Below are 22,362 nucleotides of genomic sequence, written 5' to 3' on the forward strand. Positions count from 1 at the left end.
CCTCATCTTCAGTTGTTGTGACTAGTAATCCTGTGCACCCAATCCATTTTGATATGCCCCTCTGCTTGGTATGTTGTTCTTAGAAGAACTCAGAAGGGCTGTTGAAATATTCTGCAGGGATGCACTCGCTTTATTTGTACTCAGTGAACCATCCTTGTCATCAGAGGTCTTTTGTATCTGTGACTTTGAATAAGGGGAAAAATCAAGTTCTGCTTTTTCTCTCCCTCTCTCACTCATATACATATATATACACACACACAACTCCAAGCTGTCTCTGCTCCTTTCTACTGTCCAACATTAGCCTAAGTAGCAGTAACATTAAGTTAACATGAACACAACGTTTAACATTATTTGTTTTTGAGAGATCATTGTGGTACTGAAAGCTGAATGTAAACATTTCTTCAGACGTGTATTATTTAGTTTGTTATATATACAGTATGTTTTAATCTGATAACTTTTAATTTATGATCTAAGATTAGCAACTCTGGGTCAGTGACTTTTGTAATCAGTACAAGACTGCGATTGTTGATGAAAACCATGACATAAAATTATTCATCAACAAAATGAATACTGTGTTAAGCTGTCTGCCATCTAGACTCAATTAAAAGACTCAAAAGAAGTTCTGAAGAAGCTCTAACTCAGTTCATATAAGGGAAAGGTTCATTTCTGTTGCCTCAAAATAGCTCCACTTTTTCTGAAAGTCAAACCTAATACAGAGATGACATGACAAAGCCAATGATGATGACAGAAATGATGATTATAAATAACCATTGCCTTTGCCATTATGTGCTTTAGTAGTTCTGTTGTCTGGGTAATTTAAGGGTTTTTATGACAAGGAACACTAACAACATATTGTCATATGGTAGAGAAATTGTGATGGATACAGAGGTGACAGTTGCACTCTTATTTTAGCTCTGCAAGAGTGAATAATGATGCTCTCCCTTCTCTGTCCTCTCTCTCGCTGTGCCCTTTGCTTCAGGTCAGAACATTGCCTTCCCCCCGGTGGCTCTGTGGGTAACTGTTGGCCTGGCTGTGTGTCTGCTGGTGCTGCTCATTGCCCTGGCTGCTGTCTGCCGAAGGAAGATCAAGGAGAGCTGTGAGGAGGCCAGGAGAGAAGGTAGGGGGAATGGACAAAAGAGGAGGTTCATCTCTGCACATTTAACACCGGTGTATATTCTCACCATGAGTACAATGATGATAATGGATATCCATGCTTTACCCTTGAGGTTAGATAAAAGCATGTTTTTGGTTTGTCTTACCTACATTAAGGGGGAATATGAAATTAGAATCTCACTGCAGTGGCAACATATGTCAAAATCAACAGAGTAATGAAATGATTACACACACAGTTCAAGGGCTCGCTGAATAATGGATGCCAACCTATCATACTTCCAGGCCCTTTCAACCCTTCACAGGGCCTTCATTAAAATGCAGAATGACTCCTTAAACTCTTCACATAGTGGGCCAGTGTGATGCGCATAATTGCGACGTGTTGCCTAGATCATGTGGGAGGCACAACAAGGCAGAGAGAGATAGAGCAGAAAGTGATGATGAGATGTTAACCGCTCAAGGAACTTTCAGAATCCAGAGGGAGTTCTGCTTAATGCGTTTAGGCAGGATCTCGGATGGTGGGACGCATATCTTCGGTGGAGAGGAACATCATTACTCGGGTCCAGTAATTAGCGCTGCGGAATAGCTGAGGATCGCCGCAAGTGCAAAGAGAAAAAGTTTTGGAATGAGATAGATAGTGCAAAGCCACCAGCTCTGCTGTAATGAGATCCACTAAGAGTGGAGGAGACATTTAAATAAAGGTCAGCCAGTGTCTGCACCAGGGCCCAGAGGTTTAAAAATAAATATGGAAGTGACACAGACTCAGAGAAAAGAGTAAATAGCTCCATGGAACATATGAAATCAAATGAAATGGAAAGAGGGAAATATAATGCAGTTCCTCCCACGGGCAAAGGGCTCCTACAGTTGTGGGGCCCCTTTCTTTAGTGGGCAGGATAAGGAGCTGCATGTATGCCTGCAGCCCTTACACCGAAGGCGGGATTGATTATATGGTCATCTACTGTCCACCTTATTGAAATGTTAAGCCTTATTCTGTCCCCTGCCAGCGATGTTTCTGCAATCTTGGGTGTTTTCCAAGTATGAACCTGAAGAGCGGGAGCGCTGGCTTATTCACATATCATACAGACTCTTATAGTCCTGATAGAATGATACAGTATGAATATAGATGTGGAGGGGCTTAAAATAGGACTCCTATGCACATATACAGAGCTGTGCGGAGGGCAGGAAGCAGAGAAGTGCAGCCTAATTGTGGTTGTCTTATCTTTTAATGGTGTTCCTGGGTATGGCAAGATTGAAGTTGACTCTCTCTTTACCGTGTCTGGGTAGTGAGGGTGCAAAGGTCAGTAAAAGTGGAGAAGTGAGTAAGTCATTTTTCTTCCCTGTCATAATGTATGTGGTGCAGCAGAATGTGTACCGTAACGGAGCAGAGCACTGGTACTGTAGCTGGAAATGAAAGCTCAATCCCAGGTGTAGCGTTGTATCTCAACACCAGCATGGTTCTGTTCTCTTTGATATTTTTTCCCTTCATCCCTCTTTTCTGCCCTTCTTTACATAATGTAATATCTGTGACTATGCATCTAATATTTGCTTTCAATGACCGATCCAGGCCCACAGTTCCATGTCTCCAGCGCTCATTTTACATTTAGATAAGCATATGATTTAATCAGACCTACTCTGGGAGATCGCGTGTAGGTGACATGGGACACATCTCTCCTGTGTGATGGATGAAAGTCATGAGGGAATCAGTGTGCTTATGATTGAGCTCTTTTAAAGCACTTTACATTTGAATCTTTCATTTGCACTCTATGTCCTTTTAATGATTTTAAAGCAAATCATTATTTTATGCTGCAATCTTATATTTAATGCTCTATTCTAGCATTTTATTTCTCTCTTTCTATGTTTCTGTACTTTGTTTTTATTATTAGTGTGGGGGGTGGGGGGATAATTGTATGTTTTAATGTTTCTCAAATTGCATGTTTTTCTGTTTTATGTAAAGCACATTGAGTTGCTATATAAATAAAACTGCCTTGCCTTGCCTTTCCCCCCTAGGGGGTTTTTACAACATTGGTGCACATGCTTCACAGGGTTTTACCCTCAGGTTTACTGGTATTGATCATCAATCTTTGCATGTGACTAACATGAAATAACAGACAGATAAATGTATTTTACTCCCCTATATTCTATGTAGACACTGTTCATAAAAACAGTATATGGAATCATTGATCAAAATGTGGGCAAGAGAAAGCCTTTTTGTGTGTGTTAAATGTCATTAAGGGTTGATCGTCAAAGGGAGAGAAAACTCTGCTGTCATTAAGCCTTATGTCCTAATATGCACAAAAGTATTAGAACATAAAAAAAAAACTACTGTTCCGTGGATGCAAGAATGAATTAGTTAGGCCAGCTAATTGGTTTATTTATAGTGATGCAGGTTTTCTAACTGGGACCATTTACTTTAGCTTACAGTTGCAACACTTCTGAAGTCATAGCAGTGTTTGAAGAGATTCAGTAGCAGGGCTGCACCATTTCTGTGTAAGGGAAACACAGAGGCAGAAGAGAGGGCGATGAGGTGAACTGTAACACTCTTTTGGCTCCAGTGAACTGTTGTTTCTGTCCCCTGACTCTCTCATTTATTATGCGGTTTGTCCAGACTTTGCGCTTAAGCCATAACTACCCTTCTTTTTACCCCTACACATTTGGGAGGCAGCCAATGGGGGCATAAAATTGTAACACTTTCAACGTACAAGTGAAGTAGTTCTCACTCGCTGTCCTGTGGATGCCCTCGACTTCATCCTGACTTTAAGGTGCCTTTAAATGAGCCTCACTCTCCTATCAAAGACTTGTCCCCCAAAGTATTTCCATCGCTGCTTTAGTGCTAGGACTATTGGTTGATATTGAGGTGTTGAATGAAGTGGTGAAGGTATAGTGGATCACACTGATGATGTTATTTTCAAGGTGCTTTCATGGATTTTACTCTCACACTTAACCTAAACAAGTATTTTAGACATATAGTTGAATGACCAAAGCCATATCTTTGATTGACTAATAAAAATGGTTGTAGTTACGTGTCAGCATTTACAGTGCAAGTGTTTTTTATACATCTGGACATAACACAGAGGAAGAGCAACTAAAGAATGTGGTGTGGGCAGACTTATATGCAGGCTGTTTGAATCTGGAAACTCTGCACGTTCTGCTGCTGTAATAATAAGGATTTTGCTTAATTTCCCCAGAGGATTATATTCTCTGCTGTCAAAGTCAAGGAAAATCTGGCAAATGTACAAGAATATAAACAAATGAATTGTGTTTCCTTGACATTTAATTTCGTCCAATTATAAGTTTAATCTCATGTATCAGACACTGAATAGTCCATCTCAAGCCCAATTGCAATGGTAATTGTGTCATAGAATTGATATCAGTCATTTGCATAGTCTGCCCTAGGCCTATTTCGTAGCCTGTATATATGTGCACACACGTGCACATGCATGCCTCGTGTGTACGCAAGTGTGACAGCTGTCACAGGGTTGCCTCCTTAACTCTGTTGACAGTGGCTTTTCAGAGAGCCAGCAACTAAAGCCTAATGTGATTACTGTCTTTGTGAGAGGACTGGATTGGAGGTTAAGGGTGGGTATGGCTGTCCATGTATGTATGTATGTGTGTGTGTGTGTGTGTATGATGTGATGGGGCGTGCAGCGCTTCATCGGCATATAGGGGCTCTCATCACAGCTTGTCCCTTGAGCTGTGAAGGATCAGCTCACCATAGGCTTGTGATGAAGTGACTGCATTGTGTGCCCGCCTTTGTACTGTGGCTCCCACTGATAATGGCTTCTCTGTCTTCCCACAGCTGAAGAAGCCAAGGAGCTGGAAGAAGAGGAGTCAAAGACAGGTCAGCCAATCCACACCTGGTCAATCCTCAGCCTCTGTGTGCCTCAGGGATCTGCTGCATGTTTTAGCTGGCACTGCTGCACAGGTGCATGTGGCACTTGCTGGTCAGGAATCAGCGATATGTAATCTTATTCATTCAGCACTCTAAACTGTGTAATCATTGAAAGGGTTTAAGAACACGCAATAGTAAATCTCAGCCATTGAAAACAAATAGAGAATGAAAGCTCTGTATAGAATTATAGCATTAAATAGAATTGTATTTGCTCTCATATGACATTGTGGTGACAAAAATATTTAAAAACACAAAAATGTGCCTACAGTTGAGTGTAGGTGGTAAGGACTCAACAAAACAAGTAAATGAAAGTTAAGTTTGTGTGTGTGCGAGCGCAGATGAAGCATGAATGCACGTAAAAAATGAAAACTGGAACCAAATCCAAACTCTACTGTGTGTGTGTGTGTGTGTGTGTGCATATGTGTGTTTAAGGAAGAGAGACGGAGACAGGCGCACTAATTTAGTGAAGCCAACAAGCTGTTTTACATTATACGTTCCCCCAAAGCTACAGCTATAACAGTAAAATCTATCTTGTCTATAAATTTAATGGTAACAAGTTTCACGAGTTCCAAGTTCCGCAAAATGCCTACAGTAGTGCTGCTGTTTCCTGCTCTCAAATGATCCTCTTTATCAAGCCTGATGGATTTTGTACTGGCTGAAATGTGTTATAAATACTGTTGTCATATGGAATACATCACTTTGAATTTTTATGATGAATAGTGCAGCGATGTTCCAGATTTACAAATTTAAGTTCTTGAAACATTTCATAATTGTTTAAAACTGAGTCTTTAAAGGAAGAAATAAAGATGGACATTTGTATGTATTAAAACAGCAGGGAAGCAGCTAAACATTTTTAGGAGTTGATGACAAGGCCATGAACTCAATTAATGCTTATTCAGTCATAAATCCAGGATTTTGAGTATCAAGAAGCTTTACAGTGTAAATAAGTTATACATTTTGCTCAGTGTTTATCTCTTCATTTTCAATAGTGTTACTAAATCAGGGCAAAATATTTTATGTGTGCAACGTCTTCTGTGATGAGAGTGATGTGATATTTTACTTAGTATGAGTGTGACCTTATGAGTCCAGAATTAATTTTGCCATTAGCAAGCAGCGCAAGCTTCCTCTGCTTGCCCAGCCTCAGTGACTATACCCCTCACAGTCCTGAGCAGTTCTCCCTCAAGCGTTAATGTCATTAGAGTTATTCATTTGACTCCTTCTTTAGTCTGATTGAATTATTTAGCCTTTCTGTGAACGGTAAAGTTAATACCATGTGATTTTAATAAGCTGAGAGGTGAAGGAGAGTTTCTGAGTGAAAGGGGGACAATGACTTTTATTCTCTAATGCCTCTCTCATAAATGTTTCAGAGAGATCTGTGCAGCCAGGAGCAGCGTCAGCCATCCCACAACTAGCTAGACTGAATAGTTCAGCTTAAGCTAAAGGGGTTGGGCAAAGGAGAATAGAGTTTGGAGATTTGAGTATGCCTACAATCCAGAGACAAGACAGCATCTTGCAGCCACCCTTGCTCTCGCTCCCTATCGTCATTGTCCGTGCACCTGGTTGATCCAGGTGGACGTTGTGGGCGGTGAGCTGGTGAAGTCAAGCTAATGGCTCTGCCTTCTGAGATCACTCTGTATGCACTCCAGACAGGCAGCTTTGTTTTGCCATCTGGCTTCAATTGCGCTGACAAAGGCAGAGGTTCCTGCATGAGACAAAGGAGCTGAAATGAGCCCCACTTTAATAAACCCAGGATGATGGGGAGCCACGTTTGTGTGTTATCTTAATGAGCTGTCCAAAGGAGAGCGTGCCTCCCCTTTCAAAGCCAGCCTGATTGGAACAATAACCAGTGATAACTAGGGACCTGGGCTCATTCATTTGCAATGGGGTAGGATCCCTTTGTTGCTTTTATAGCAGAGGCAAATAATGTTTAACAAACAGTGCAGCTCAAATTCTGGATCTATTTTCAGGTGGTAAAGCCAAAAGCACTCCCTTCACACACACACAAACCCACACAGGTCTGCTACATGTGCACACTCATGCAAAGAGCTGTGCATGCCCACGTGCACCACTATATACAGATGTTCATCCACAGAGATGTGCAGTGCATACAGTGCCCCCTCTCTGAAATGTGTTCAGTTATCTGAGTGTGATGTGCTGTTTAGAGGGGGCTGCAGTCACGCAAGTGTAGCTCCTCCTGTCAGAAACTGGCTACAGTTCGCATACACTAGCCCCTGTCTCCCTAAATCCTGGACTCCAAGGAGTCAGGCCTAAGCAGTAAGGCCTGAAAGAGAGTGTTAGTCAGTGACCCAGTTCTTTCATAGACAAAGAATCGTTGGAAAGAACAATTTGAAACACACTCTGAAATGGGAGCTCCATGTGAAAAATGGCTGTATTAACCCTTCTAAACTGAGGAAAGGTCCCGTGAAGGTGGAGGGTTAGGGAATATCCTGCTTTATATAGCTGAGGGGGCTGAGAAGCCCCATCCTCCACTCACTTCTTACTCCCCCATGCCAAGCCTGCCGCTGAACGATGGACGACAGTTTCTAAAATCATATTAAAGCTTGAGCATGGTATCTCAACACCCTGAATGTTGTGTTGATTTTAAGAAGCTAGCTAGCTAAGGCTGTGTAAAGGTGACTCTCAAGCAGACAGACAGAAACAAGGACAGCTGTATCAGAGTCAAAGTCACCTCTGTGCTTATTATAATCCCCCCTCTGTCCTGTCTATTGAGTTATTCATATAGCAGTCAAAGTACAACACCTTAATGCATGAGGAGCATAGTATTCACCTTATGTTTCTCGTGGGAATGAAAGTGCAGCCTCAGCAAATTATTGAAGGTGTTTAAATATTTCTATAGGGAGAGTGGCTTTATGTTTTTCGGAATAACATGTTTTTCATTGCCTCAGGGAATATAATCCATGATACATGCAGTCTGTTTCACTACAGATAGGCAATTGTCTGTCTAATCATAAAAACTGCATTGTACTGTAGTGAATTGGATTACAGCAGGCCAACAAGGAATGACAGAGAAGAAATTCATATCAAGTTGGTTTTGTATAAAGTGGAAAGTTCCTCAGTCTTGAATGTAGCCAAAATGTGACCTTAAGTCAAACCAGATCTATTCCACAAATGAAAGTGGTTGCAAATCTCTTAACCTGGGTTTCAATAATAAACTGGAGTCTTGAAATATGCAGCATTACAAGTCCATAGCTTATTAAAAAGTTACATACTGTATTCTTATAACATAACATAACATAGTTTGACAGACCTGCAGGTCACAGACTTACCACTCCACATTGCTACAGTTACAGTTAGGGGCTTGGAAAACAGCCCCAGGCGTGCCCTCCCTTTCACTGGCACCACATACTCAACCACTGGGCTCTCCCAACGGTCACACATTACCAGCTAAAGATATGTAAATAGAACATTCAAGATGCCTTCATTATTAGATGTGGGTCACTGGATAACTTCAAGAGCGCTAATTAAAAGAGCTCCCTGCACACCATTGCTTAGTAGCTGCGCACACATTATTCAAGTGCTGCACTCGTGTTCCATGCGGGTTCAGCACCATACAGTTAGCTACATGTTTACTAATGTGTTTTCTCCAAGGAGGAACCTGAGAAATCCTGTTTTTGGTGTTGAAGGCCAAGTAACACTGGTTGGATAATAATGGGAATTATAAACCTCTTATCACATGAATCATATAGATTTCACATTAGACCAAATCCTCTAATTATGTGCTAATAGAAATTGCCTGAATTTTCCTCCTCGTTATTTCTACACATTCCATACCTCCAAAATGAGAAGATATTGCATTACAAAAAGGTGATTGTCAGTTGTTAAAGAAACTTTCGTACTTTGTTTGTCTTTAATCTGGGGAGCAAATCATCAACGATGTGCTGCACACCGAGCTACTTCTGCGACGTCTCAGAGTTTATCTGCTCTGGTCCGTTAGGAAAAGGCCACAAGATTATTGTCAGAGTAGATGGAAGAAGAATAGCAGCTTCTAAATCATTTGGAATAATGAGTGTTGTCACAGTTAATAAAAGCAGCCATACCACTAAGCGCTTTGCATCACGATGACAGGTCAGTCCCATAGCTGGTTTGCATAGGAGACAAAAGTAAGTGTAAAGAAAGCTTTTGAGAAAGGAAAGAGGTACCGGTGAAGAGTGAAGGCAATCTTTTCCTGGGATGAATCCCCCTGTACAGATGCCATTTACATCCTCATGCCATCTACTCCCCCTCCATTCCCCCTTCTGTCATGTAATCTACGCTCCTCTGACAGCACAGCCAAGGCCCGGTGGGAGAGTGCCTATCCATCTCACTACCCCAATCTGCCTCCCCTGTTTGGTTCCACATGAGCACTCAGCTGCTGTGACTAATTAAATAAAGCGCTGTGCCCTCTGCTTCCTGTTAGCCATGGCAAGGTTGGTGCACAGAGATGGAGCAGAGGAGGAAGAGGGGGACCGAAGGAGGAGGGTACACGATAACAACTATGCAGCTTGTGATAACACTTCAGTCCATAAGACAATAGACATGAAAGTTACAATAATGCTGACGTGACCACTGCACTGTAGTTTCATTCACATACAGTCTCTTGTGTTGTTGTAAGTATTCATCCTTGTTTTTTTTTCTCTTTTCTTTAGCCATGACACCACTGAAGAGCTAAGGCCAAAAAAATAAAGGTGAGTCTGATTTAAGTGCATCTGTGTGTGTTGATCAGGTGTCACCCTTAGTGCAATTGCTTTGTATTCTCAGCAGTAAACCTCTGGAGGACACATTGTCTCTGGAGGCTATGGGTAAGTGCTGCTGTAATGAGGCTAGGCTGCATTAATTCAGCAGACAGTCGGGAATATGAGAAGTCTTGACATTTTGATTTTAGGAATCACAGGGTCACACACTGATATGACAAATCTGTTTCATTTTATCTGGCATGCAAACAAAACATTTCCTGGCCGACTCAAAGCCACTGTAAAGGTCTGATTAATGGTAAACATCTAAGGTGTGAGTCATACAGTCTGTCTCCCTCTTTCTGTCTGAAAGCTATGTATATTCGCTTTCGCCATCATGTTTTTCTGCCAATTTTTATGTTGTGAGAAGATGCAGCAAACCATTTTGATGTTTACCTTAACAAGCCTTACAGAATGAGGTTAATAGGATCATTTCGCTACATTAACGCCATGTGTCACTGCTTTTTTTGGATCTAAGGCCAATCTTGAACATTACCTGTGTTTACAAAAGAAAACATCATTCAACTATACTCATTATCGGAGGTGGAAAAGGTAGAGAAAATGGAGATGTTTCATTAATTTTGATGAGCTGTCCACACACTGTATGATCCATCTGTAGTCACATAATTAGCAGAGAATGTCTCATAGAATGGCAACACAGAGCACATATTTATAGCATGATTTTGTGCATGCATAAAAGAAATGGCTACAGAGAAATGAGATGTATGATTTATGGATACCGGTACCGTAACTGTTTTGAACTGTGGTCTGTTCTGGATTAGTAGATGACCCAGATGAACCAGCTGGCAGAGGGAAGTGCTGATAACTGGGAACATAGACAAACAGATTAGTAACTGGATTCTCCCTGTAGGACATGTGGAGAATTGTTATGTAATCTAAGAATTGGAGGTATTGCTTGTGGGCGTTATGGGGACAAAGTCTGGAATTGCCCTATTGAATATGTTTCCTTTCTTCTCACTTCTGATTTCACTGCATCTCACTCTCTGTATGTTGACTCCCGCTGGACACATGAGGAGGTGGAAGTGGCACTGATAACATAAACAGTTCCCATAGTTGCTCTATGTGATAATCTGACTGAGGGGGTTGACGCCTTTGCAGAGCAACAGTTTAGAAACCTCTCTAGCATTAGCCGATCAGCATTGTGTTATGTTCCCATTACTGATCAGTTTCCACTCTTAGTAGTCTGCCCTTGGTACATTACTGCACTGCTGCTGGAAGTACATTTTATGTGGTTCTTTGGGGACCAGAATATTTATACTTTTTGACTTTGTTCATCTATCAATGCACAACTAATAGTTTATTGAAGTCTCCTGGGTCTGTTATGTTATGTTAATATATTTCAAAATAGCTAGACTTCCAGCGTCATCATCTGATTGAGGGCATCATACTTGTGCTGACACTTCCTCATGCTGAAGTGGCAATAACAGCCTTTTCTTGATAATGTTTGAGCATTAGATAACTAGTTGTTTCGCAGAGAGAAAGGATGCTGGTGTCTTTTTGTAATGTCTTTTTTTCCTAGTAGTCCACTTGTGTCAGACTAAGGGGTGACTTTATGTTTGTATTCCCTGTTTGTGACCTGTACCTGGGACAGCAGCAGTAATGTAATGGTAGGTAGGCACACATTTCTGATAGAGATGGGAACCAGGATGCTGACAGTGTCTGTGGCCCTTAGTGTGAGGAATGGTACACTCCCAGGACTGGACCCATGTTCACTCAGCCGTGGCCAACCTGTATTTAGCACCATCTCACTCCCTGGACCTAAACCTTTATGGGCCAGGAAAGCCCTGAACATTGGAGCTATTCAGGGAAAGCTACAGTACTGTAAGCAACAGAGGACACAAGTTGTAATGGTAGAGGACATTTTTGTTTTCAGAGCTGGAGGTGGTGGAATAGGTGGAAAAAATAAAACATTTTATCTTTGTTGTGACATTGGATGCTAACATGTCTGGAGACATTTTAGAATCTGTCCATCAGTTTTGATTTGATAAATATTGTTTGGTGTTTTTGTCACCATGGTGCTAGACTGATAACAGCAGTGTAGCTGGTCTGCCTTTTCTCAGAAAATTAGACATAGATTGATTATGGTGAATGTTTCCTGCTGTTTAGAGTTTATTAGGCTAATAAGGGAACCCTGTACTTGATATTTTTAGGAGTTAGCATTAGCCCTCACACAGAACAGATTTGATAAACTGTGTGTAGTTGGTGTGCATGTGTGTACAGTAGATGCACACATCTATTTCAGAAGAGGTGGAGAAAAATAGACGTGAGGATGAGGATACTGCTCAGTCGACTATGAGTCACACTCATTTCACAACGATCTCATGTTAGCATACTGTGGACCTACACCGTATTTGTTCTTCACTGTGCTCCTAACTCTTACTTTAATAACCAGCAGTTTGGCATCAGTTGTGTGAATACTTTTTATTACAAGGTTGGACAGTTACAGCTTGTTTTTATTATACTCTGATTCGTCATTGCCATAAAGCCGCAGCATACAGAGCAAGTAGAAGATGATGGAAGGTGCAGAAAGTAATTTCCTGTAACTAGCCAAAATAAAGTCTGGCCAGTAGGAGTCAAAGAAAGGACATTTGTCATTACTGTAGTATCCACTGACCTTCACCAAGACTGTTATTGCTAGGTAATATCCTGCGAGCCCCTAGACCTCTCCACTGCTGAATCATCCTCGATCAATTATTCTAATATTTGTGTGGCAGTTTTGCTATCGATTAATGCATTTATGCAGAGTGCAGCATATCTTATTTAATAAAGCAAGGCTCTGCATTTAATTAACTCATTTCAGAGTCAGGGGGCACTTTGTTTTCATAAACCTTTGCCTTATCAATACATGTGTTCATTCGTGACTTATGTTTCTCCACTCTAACTTTTATTGTTTCATTACTAGCAGCCAAGCACAGATAGCATAGTAAATGGCTATCTGCAGCACACTCGATATTTTGCACACTGCTTTGTTGTCATTGTACATGGCTCTGGCTTGCAGTGTTTCATCATAAATATTACTTACTTGGTTTTTGGAAACTTAGACAATAGTAGAAGCGTTCCGTGGATTTTGCATTTAAGGCTGAGAAATTTTCCGAAGGTTGCCTTCAGTCGTAAACTTCTATAAGCAAGCAGTAAATTAAGAGGTTTTACATTTTCTAAGTATATCTTCCCTTTTTTTTATAGTGAGGTGATTAGTTAAGTCCTTAATCTAAAAATCAATGTCATAAATGAGGTCAAAATCCACTACCTGTGTTCCACTGAGCCGAATGAAAGTTATCTTGCTTTTTAGTCTTCAGTTCCCACTTTGTATTTGTCCATGCTGTACACACTGATAGTCGTATAGTGTTCATACATACACTGGCTCCAGTTACACTTGAATAAATGCTGAATATCAGTATTATTGTTCTTTGGGCGGTTGAGTCAAATGCATCACATCACACAGCCGACTCCACTGGCATAAAAAATGGTATCTCAGAAGTAACATTGTCAAAAGAAACTACACAACTACACAACTTTCCAGGTGAAATTCTACATTGGTTTGCTATACCTGTGTTCATAATATGCACTGATCCTTTTTTTTGCTCTTTTGTATGTGTTAAGGGGAAATAAGGAATGGTATTGTGCAGGACCTTGGCCTAGTCGGAGATGGCTGCAAATGAGAATAGAATACATATTCAAAGGCAGACATGAAGGGAATAAAGAAAACTGAGTGAAATGAGGAGCAGCATGGATGGTCCCGGTCATCTACCTGAGGACTTTCGATGAATTCCAATGAGAAAGCAGATTACTTTTTTTTTTTTTTTTTTCAAGAGAGGCCCTATAGGTGCAATTAGTGCTACATAATGGCCCTTTCCCCACTCCTTCAGCAGAGTTGAGAAATATTGATTTAATTCACCCCTATATATTCACTTAAACTCTGGACTGTCATGCTTAGAATATATCTCATTTTTATACTTTTTCGCTACACAAGCTGAGGGTTTACTCTGTCATGGTTTTTTAAGTACAGACCGTATATGAAGTGTCCTTTCTTAAAAGGGTGGGAAAGAGATAAAAGGGGTAAAATAGAGTGTAATCTAAAAGGAGAAAACTATTCTAAGTGTCTTTTAAAAGCCTGCTGCAGCCAGGTGAATTAGATGGGATGAACAGGCAGCATTTGGTTTGAGCTCTCTGATGATTAGATTTAGATGGTAGGAAGAGGAAAGAGGGGCTAGGATATATGGAGGGAAGCTCCTCCAGTCCCTCTCCGTTGTATTTGGCAGGTGAGGCCTGGCAGATACTGATGATGTCAGACAGGACACTTGCGTTAGACTCTCTCCAGGGAGGTGTAGGGTGTCTCAAAGTGGAGTTTGACTCACTACTCTGTATCTCTGATCTCTGCATTATTTATGCTTTTGTCTCAGCCATTTATCAGCATTTTTATACCTCGCAGCCTCATTCTACAGTACATCTCCTGTGATGGAGTAGGCTGCTGTGATGATAGCCACTGAGGGAAGCCAATAACCGCTTATAGTAGCTCATATTGATACTGAAAAACTGTGGAATGGGCAAGTGCACTGCATAGCAATATCTGCATATTGTTGAAAACCTTGGCAAACATCCATTCACATCAAAATAGTGCAGTAAAAAATAAAACATCTCAAGGAAAATGCTGTGCTGGCTACACTTTCTTTACCTTTATATTCATTTTCAGGACATGAAACTTTTAATATGAGAGCTGTGGTAGGAGTAGCACAGCGACTGAATTACTGATCAATGAGAGCTAATGAACACGGCAGGAGTTCTGCTCTGTTTGCCTCTCGACAGAGAGCTGCCTTCTCCAGAGAGATCTTTCTCTCCTGTTTTTTGCTAGAAAAGCACAGGAGCCGTCATTGAAACCAACTGCCTCTGGGCTCAATTAACTACCATAGATTACTCATAATGCAGATGACAGACTGTGTACAAGATCAACGGTGTGGTGATGTTGAAAAATACACACAAAAGGAAGTGCACGCATGGATACAGACCGCTGGGACATTGTGATGCTGACATATGCTGTCAATGTATATATAATAAAACAAAGCATAGTGAAAAATGGGTAGTTACAAGCAAAATACATTTTTATTTATTGTTTCTACTTAATTCAAAGTGATTATCCCAATAATTAAAATTGATATTATGTGCACACAGAAATTTATATTATCTAATGCAATTGTAAGAGGCTTCAGAACGGTAAAAACTGAAATATAATAATCAAAAGGCTGCAGTGGATCTACAGTCTGCATGATAACCTGCAATACTGTTAAATGATAAATTCAGAAGCAAGCACACCCAGCAACATCTGTGACCTCACTGTAAAGTTAATGCAGCATATGTGTGTTTTTGCTTTGTTGTCGTAAGCAATTGAGATCTCCATGGTGATGACATGGTTTGCTCTGTGTATGATCACCCGGCCATGGCCTTTGTCATAGCATATTAGCATCACTTAATATCCCTCACTCAAGGTGCCCACTGTCAGTCTCCCTATCTGTCAAACATGTCTTAAGCACTATACGTTGATGTAAAAAGACTCTTTCTCAGTCATCAAATCTGACTTTCTCTGCTGTTATTCTTCTTGGCAACATGATATTTGAGTCTCCCTCTAGGAACTCTGTATATTCCAAATCTTCCTTTGACAGCAACCAGCAATGCCTGGCATACAGTTCTTAAACCCTGATTAGTGTTGTCACAGTGTTGTTTTTTTTCTAAAGGAATCTCTGCCTATTGTTTGCAAAGGATGGCTATCAAAGAGAATACTGTTTCTGCACCAGATAATTTACAGATGGCAGAAACCTAAATACTGAACAGGCCCCCCACTGTGACGGCAATATGCAAAACATGTCGCCTATTGAGCGGCAAGATGACTTTTATGTGCAGCTTTCTGAAGTGTGCACACACATTATTGTGAAACAGGAGAACTTGCATAGGATCATATAGAGGGAGCTTAAACATGTATGTCTCTGCATGCTAAGTAACTGTTAAAACTGTAGAAGTAGATGTATAGTCGGTGCAGAATGTGAATATTCAACCTAATAATATTTCACATAATCAGTCAAAAATGATAACCCATTTTCACTCTCATTTGCTCTGGTTGGACATTATCTCAAATTATCTGTATATTCAGGCCACTTTATATCACATTTTTCACTGTTGTCTCCAGTCTGTGCTGTTTTTATAGGAATTTCCTGATTGTCTTTGTCATTTCCATTCCTCCATTTTACAGGCTGTGACAGCTAGCTGTAGAGGGGAGGGAGAGAGGAGCAATAGGGGAAAATTACATATCATGGAGCATCTCTACATACTCATACTATCATACTCATACATACAATTTTTGAAAATGAATGTAGCCAAAGAAAATGGCTGAACTGCATCTACTATAGCTGTTTCCTTGTCACTGCAAAGTGCTGCATTGACCTCTGTGCATATCCATGACAGGCTGAAGTGTCCGAATGTAAACCCACAGATGTAAACATATCGCAGCATTCAGCCTTCTCTCAGCTCAGCTCAGGTGACAGTCACCTTCATGCTGCGTCAGGAAACAAATAAATCACAGCACATGTAGAAGACGATCACCTGGCATGTCATACTGTGTGGCTCTAAATGTTCAGCCAGATAGTGATAGTGAGAATATATAGGTGGGATAGAGTAAATTATTTTTTTGCCCATTGATGTGTCAGACATCCCAGTGTGAGCACACAATAAACCTTTCTCCCAGTACCTCGCTCCTGTCACCTCGCCTCTGGGGCTCACCACAGGAGTCTCTTCAAACGATCCTTTAGACTGAAGTGAGGAATCAAGATTAATGCACTTCCATGTCCCACCCAGGCTTCGGGCGGGCAGGGGGGGAGTCGTATAATTAACACCAGGGGGGCTGCAAGCTGCTTTTGGAGAGAGGTCAAGGGTGGAGTACCTCAACCATAGTAAAAAGGCTGATAAAGTTGTAGGATTTTTAGAATGTGATGTATGCTGCTGCATTTGGGATAATTGTGGAGTGATAACAGGATGACCTGTCAGATACCTCACTCTCTTCTCATACTTTGTAACCTACCTGAATTACAACTGTCACCCCAGCCTGCAGGTACAGTAACAAACATGTAACCTTAGCTAACTCTATCGAAAGACATGCTAAAGCTAATGATTAAAAGAATAGTTCAATATTTTTGGGAAATTTGCTTGTTTACTTTTATACAGAGTATTGATTAGAAGATTGACACATTGTATCATGTCTGTTCAATACATGGTACTACCTCCAACAGCCAGTTAGTGTAGCTTAGTACAAATAGTGGAAATAGGGCAACAGTTAGCCTGGCTCTCTCTAAAGGTGACACAATCTGCAGACCAGCACCTCTAAAACTCTCTTATTGACATGTTATATCTGGTTTTAAAAAAAGCCAAAGTGTTAAAACGACATCTTGTGGTTTTACAGACAATTTCAGCAGCAATTTCTGCAGCAACTTCCTGGAGGTTATCAAGCAAGCAGCAGAGAGTCCAGGAAGTGTGGAAGACGTTGTCAGCCTAGAAAATATCCTGCACGTAAAACTAAAACACTTTCCACAAACAAAATATAGGGTTTTAGCCAGTGCTGGCAGTAACTTCATATTTATCATACAGACATAAGAGTGGTATCAATGTTCTCATCAAACTGCCAGCAAGCAGGTGAATAAGCATATTTCCCAAAATATAAAATGATTCATTTAATTATCCAGCTTTCAAACATATTAACAGAAAATTGGTTCTGTTATACGTTTGTCTTATAATATGATGTCTCTTAGCTACATTATACAAACCAGATGCTCTAATGTCAGACGTAGGGCCCCATCTTGCGGTCGGTGCACAGCGGATGGCGGGAGTGGCGCATGTGTCTTTGTTAGTTTCCCTCAGCACAGTTGTCATTTTCTCGCCCTGCACCCAAGTTGTCTAAATAGCAAATGAACTTGCACCAGTCTGAGCGCCTATGGGCGTGTTGGTTTCAAAATGAGGTGTGGTCAGGCGCATTGGTGGCGTGTTGCTATTTTGAGGCAGAGGAAAGCGATTGCGCTACTGACAAAAAAAAAAAAACAGGTCTAAAGTCACTGGCGCATATGTCAGTGTTATTTAAGGGGCGCATCATCAAGAGTCATATATACTCCCAGATAGCCGGGCACTGTGCCTGTTATGCACACACGGGCGCGCAGAAGCACACAAACATGCAAAACATCACTAATAAAAGGACCACAATGTGAATTTGTATTATGATGTACATCAACATATTAAAAGTCACAATGACGTGCCACTATGTATCAGAATCAGTCAATCACAAATTGATCAATGAAATCATGTGACCAGTCCTGGTAAATCCGCCATCAAACTTACGATCCGCCAAGGTGACAGCGCTCCTGGATATTAAAGGGAATGGGAGATGACACTCTGATTGGTTGGATGATTAATGAGGGAACTTAAGTCCAACTTAAGTCTGACCCTTTTAGACCATGTGCCTGGCACAGTGACCATTTTTCCGCCGTTAAAATAGCAAAAAGTGGATTTGGATCGCCCCAAAGGCACTTGCGCCACGCGCTATAGATCGTTAAAATAGGACCCTTAATGTGATTATTTACTAATGCACTTTAAATTAGGTATGACGATATCTAATGTCACTGATGTTTATGCAACTGACTTAAGTTATCTGGAAGGCATAAACCATTCAGTTTACTACTGTATAAGGCAATGCATTTACATGCATGGTTAAGCTTCATAATAATACCCTCTTATATTTCTTCCCACGCCGATGATATTAACTGCTATTTAAATATATCCCACACTCCACCATTTGTGTTCTGCAGTTCCCACTGGATCCTGTTTTCATTGTAGCTCTCTACTATATATCGAGGCATGTAAGACATTTGTTAAAATGTAAATCTATCCACAGAAGCAGATCTGTATATCCTCTTTGAGTCGTATAGATTACACTCCATAATTATCCATTCTTGCACAGTGAAATTGTCATGGTGGGTTTGATCCACTGGTAATGATCTTTAAGTGCAGTTACACCAAGGTTTAGCTGCTGCCTCATTATCCCAAATTCTTCTCCAAGGTTATTCCCAAACATTTACTTTCATAGTTACATGCCTGGTGTTTGTCTTTGATAGTTGCTCTGATTGTCATTGTTTTTGTTGGTGTCAAAAAAGCAGCAGGCCTGGTGTTTTTTTTAGTTTGATGCTCCACAAATATATAAACTGAGAGAATTAAATACGGCCCTTACATTTCAATGTAAATGAGGAAAGAAATGGGCACAGTGTGGATTCACAAGGGTTCATTAGATTGAATCCACTGTGCTGCTGTATCTTTCACGTGAACAATCTCTGATAGCCCAAGTAAATTAGTGTTCAATCTCATAGACCTGCTGTAAATGAATCTGTCCATCAGCTTGTGTCTCAGGTGCTGGAGTGGATGAATGATTCTGCCCTCCAATGGCTGCTTTGGATTCTCAGACAGAGAGAAGCTGCTTGTTAAACACTTAAATTGGAGTTTACTTTTTGATTGCCAGTGTTAACAATCCCAGAAAAAAATCTTCTCAGGGTGGATAGCTCTGTTTTGTTCTGTTTTTGTTTGTCTTGGTGTGTGTGTATGTGTGTGTGTGTGTGTGTGTGTGTGTGTGTGTGTGTGTGTGTGTGTGTGTGTGTGTGTGTGTGTGTGTAAGATTCTTACTCTGCTGTAGATGTTAATCCCCTTTTTTGGTGAATGTAGAGGCCTTTAATTTCACCCCTGAACTCCATACTCACCAAGTAGCATGAATCCTCTTTGAAATACCAGTCCTTAAATTTCTCTGGGGAAACGCAGTGGTAGATTTGAATCTGATGAGAAAATGCATGTGTGAAAATTGTGTTATGTTCATTTGGGTGATGGATAAGTTGGCAAGTTGGATTACCCTCTGACAGGGAGCAAATGGAGTGTATTTTAAATGCAGCACCGCTCTATAAAACAGATATCCTTGTGGCAAACTTCGCAATTTGCAAAGATTCCTATAATTTAGAATGACAAACTGTATCAGTTTTGCTTTGACATTTTGAAACTGTTAGCAATGCCCTCAGGGTTTCATTTAGGATTTTATCCACATCACACCAGCCTGTTGAGTGTAAACTGTAACAAAGGAATAATAATGAGTTTCAATTAGGATGTAGGGGAAGCTTACTAACTGAACTATTTTTGTATTTGTTGTGATGCAGTATGAAGACAGACATGGCAAGTGCTTCAAACATGAGAATACATCTGCTTACTGGGTGCACAAAGTGAAAGCTATTTAAGTTACACTATCTAAATTAACAGGATATCCATGACTATTAGTCTGTGTCGTCGTATTTATGTTGGATATCTCACCAGGAAACAGAAATTAAAAGATCTGTCCTGATGTGCAAGTCCAGTGTTTTCAATTAGGAGTCCCAGTTATATGCAGATCTAGCCGACTGACTTGAATAATGTATCCATATGTCGAACCTCCAAGCATATAGCTAACTGTATTGCTTTTAAAATGTCCGAGTAAGAGAGCTTCATGTGTGACATAATTAAATTCCACCCAAGTTAATTCAAATTGTTTGATGATGCAGAGCGAACAATTTCTTTCTCTGCGCTATAGAAGTGAGGTGGTCCACGGGGGGCTGTGAGTGAGGAGAAGCATTAGAAGTTCAGAAAGATATGTGTGATACAGAGAGGGGGGTGTCGAGATGTAGAGAGACTTTGTATTGTAGCACCCTTAGAAAGAAAATCTTTATTTAATGATGTCAAATCTGCTTTGGATTTGTTTTCTCCATTTCTTTTTACTCACAACTTGCTATTACTTCTTAAAATTAGGGCTAGGCAATATATTGATATAATATTGATATTGTGATATGAGACTAGATATCGTCTTGGATTTTGGATATTCTAATTTTGTCAATGGCATAAGTCAAAAATAAAATGATATTTAATTGTGTCCATACTGTCCAGCACTACTTACATTAATAATAAAAATACTACTACGATTACTACTACTACTACTACTACTACTAATAATAATAATAACAGCAATAATAATAATAATAATAATAAGAATAGTAATAATAATAATCGTAATGCACATGTGAAGCCAACTCTTATTAGTGCAATCCCCTTTGCTTGCCTTATTTATGAGGTTAGATGTTGGTTATTGTCACCAGCCTCTAGTGTTTCATTATTTTTCAAAGCTAATAACCTCTCCCACAGTGAACACCCTTACATTATACATATTGTGTTTTTGTGTCTTTTTCCAGGAGTCGGGGCCAGACGGTGGGTAGAAGATGAGTCTGGCGGGTAATCCCTCTCCACCTATCCATCAACCTGGAGACTATTTCCAGCGTCCCCTACAGAATGTCAAAGCCTCGCTGAGCAGAAGATGAGTCCATCATCTTCTTTCTAAGATTTTCCCTCGAGTTTCTACCAAAACACATAAACACATCATGTGTCATTATTTTATATTGCCCTCCCTCCCTTTCTGTCAATGGAGGACCATTGCAGTGAGCGAATGCAGTTGAGTGGGTTGTATTCTGTGCTGTATGCAAAAGAGAAGCTCTGTTTGAAAACGACAGGATGTGACAGGATCCTTTCTTTGTCCCTGACATCATTCTGTATGGGTTGTGATGGGGCATGTGCCAGAGATCTCCTGTCTAATAGGAAGTGAGACACTTAAAGAGATGACCCTGCCTTAGTTGCCATCACTGTCTCTCTGCCAGAGAGAGAGTTTGGCTCCACCATTACTCCTGCACTTGCTAATTAGCGTCTGTCGCTGGAGTAACTTGTACCTGTCAGTGTGTCGCTCTCCTATATTCAGTAACTTGAGGGAATTGAAATTGAAAGCCAGCTAAGCTCCAACAAACTGCAAATGGTGCATGGGATACACCCTGATTTTCTCACTGACCTGACAGCCATATATGTAAGAAATTGTTTTTAATGAATACAGACTATCAGCTTGTATCCACTGCTGGCATGGAATGTTTTTATCTCCTCAGTAACCAGGCTAGGAGCTGTACAGGTTGTTTTATTGCATTTTTTAGGTACTTGAGCAAGTCCCCATGCCATAAGTCCATGTATGAATGCCAAAGCGTTTTGTGTCAGATAATCCAGTGCCTATTTACATTAAAGAGACATGGTGAAACTGCCTGGTCATTGGTAATTATTGGTCCCGTTCCCAGGGCCACTTTGTGCTCATTCAGGCAGAACAAGGTCGAGTTTATTACAGACATTTCTTCACCCACAGGATTAGCCATGCTGCTCAAATTCATCCTTCCACTTTCAACCATTAGTTGATTTATCTGCCGACTAGACTATTCTACATGATGAGTAAAACATGAATTATGGTCAAAGTAATACAAATATTTCATTTACATGCAGATCAACACTGGCATTTTGAATTGTTCCCAGTTAGACGCAGTTCTATTTTAGGTCTAATCCCTCTCTGTTTGCAGATGCTCAGTCATCCCAAACATTTTACTTGTTTTGAATAATGGATTTTCTCTGTGATTGTTTGTTGCTGTCATACGCGGAATAGCTACCTTGCATCAAGTTTGACTTGTATAAGTAGTACAGAAAAACCAACACACCCACCAGCAC

At 40.5% G+C, this 22,362-nt stretch overlaps 1 protein-coding gene across 2 annotated transcripts in view; it reads left to right on the plus strand.

The window, feature by feature from the left end:
- The window catches only part of cd276 (CD276 molecule), a 66,277-nt gene extending 44,378 nt beyond the window's left edge, over positions 1 to 21,899 (plus strand). For both annotated transcript variants that reach the window (XM_053337599.1, XM_053337607.1), the window contains exons 5-8: positions 980 to 1,117; positions 4,907 to 4,948; positions 9,646 to 9,684; positions 21,027 to 21,899. In XM_053337599.1, the coding sequence (XP_053193574.1) occupies positions 980 to 1,117; positions 4,907 to 4,948; positions 9,646 to 9,668 (203 nt within the window). In that variant the 3' untranslated portion in view covers positions 9,669 to 9,684; positions 21,027 to 21,899. The remainder of the gene's footprint in view (positions 1 to 979; positions 1,118 to 4,906; positions 4,949 to 9,645; positions 9,685 to 21,026) is intronic.
- The last annotated feature ends 463 nt before the right edge of the window (positions 21,900 to 22,362 follow it).

This window comes from Scomber japonicus, chromosome 1, assembly GCF_027409825.1.
Source record: "Scomber japonicus isolate fScoJap1 chromosome 1, fScoJap1.pri, whole genome shotgun sequence".
In the NCBI taxonomy this organism is placed as follows: Eukaryota; Metazoa; Chordata; class Actinopteri; order Scombriformes; family Scombridae; genus Scomber; species Scomber japonicus.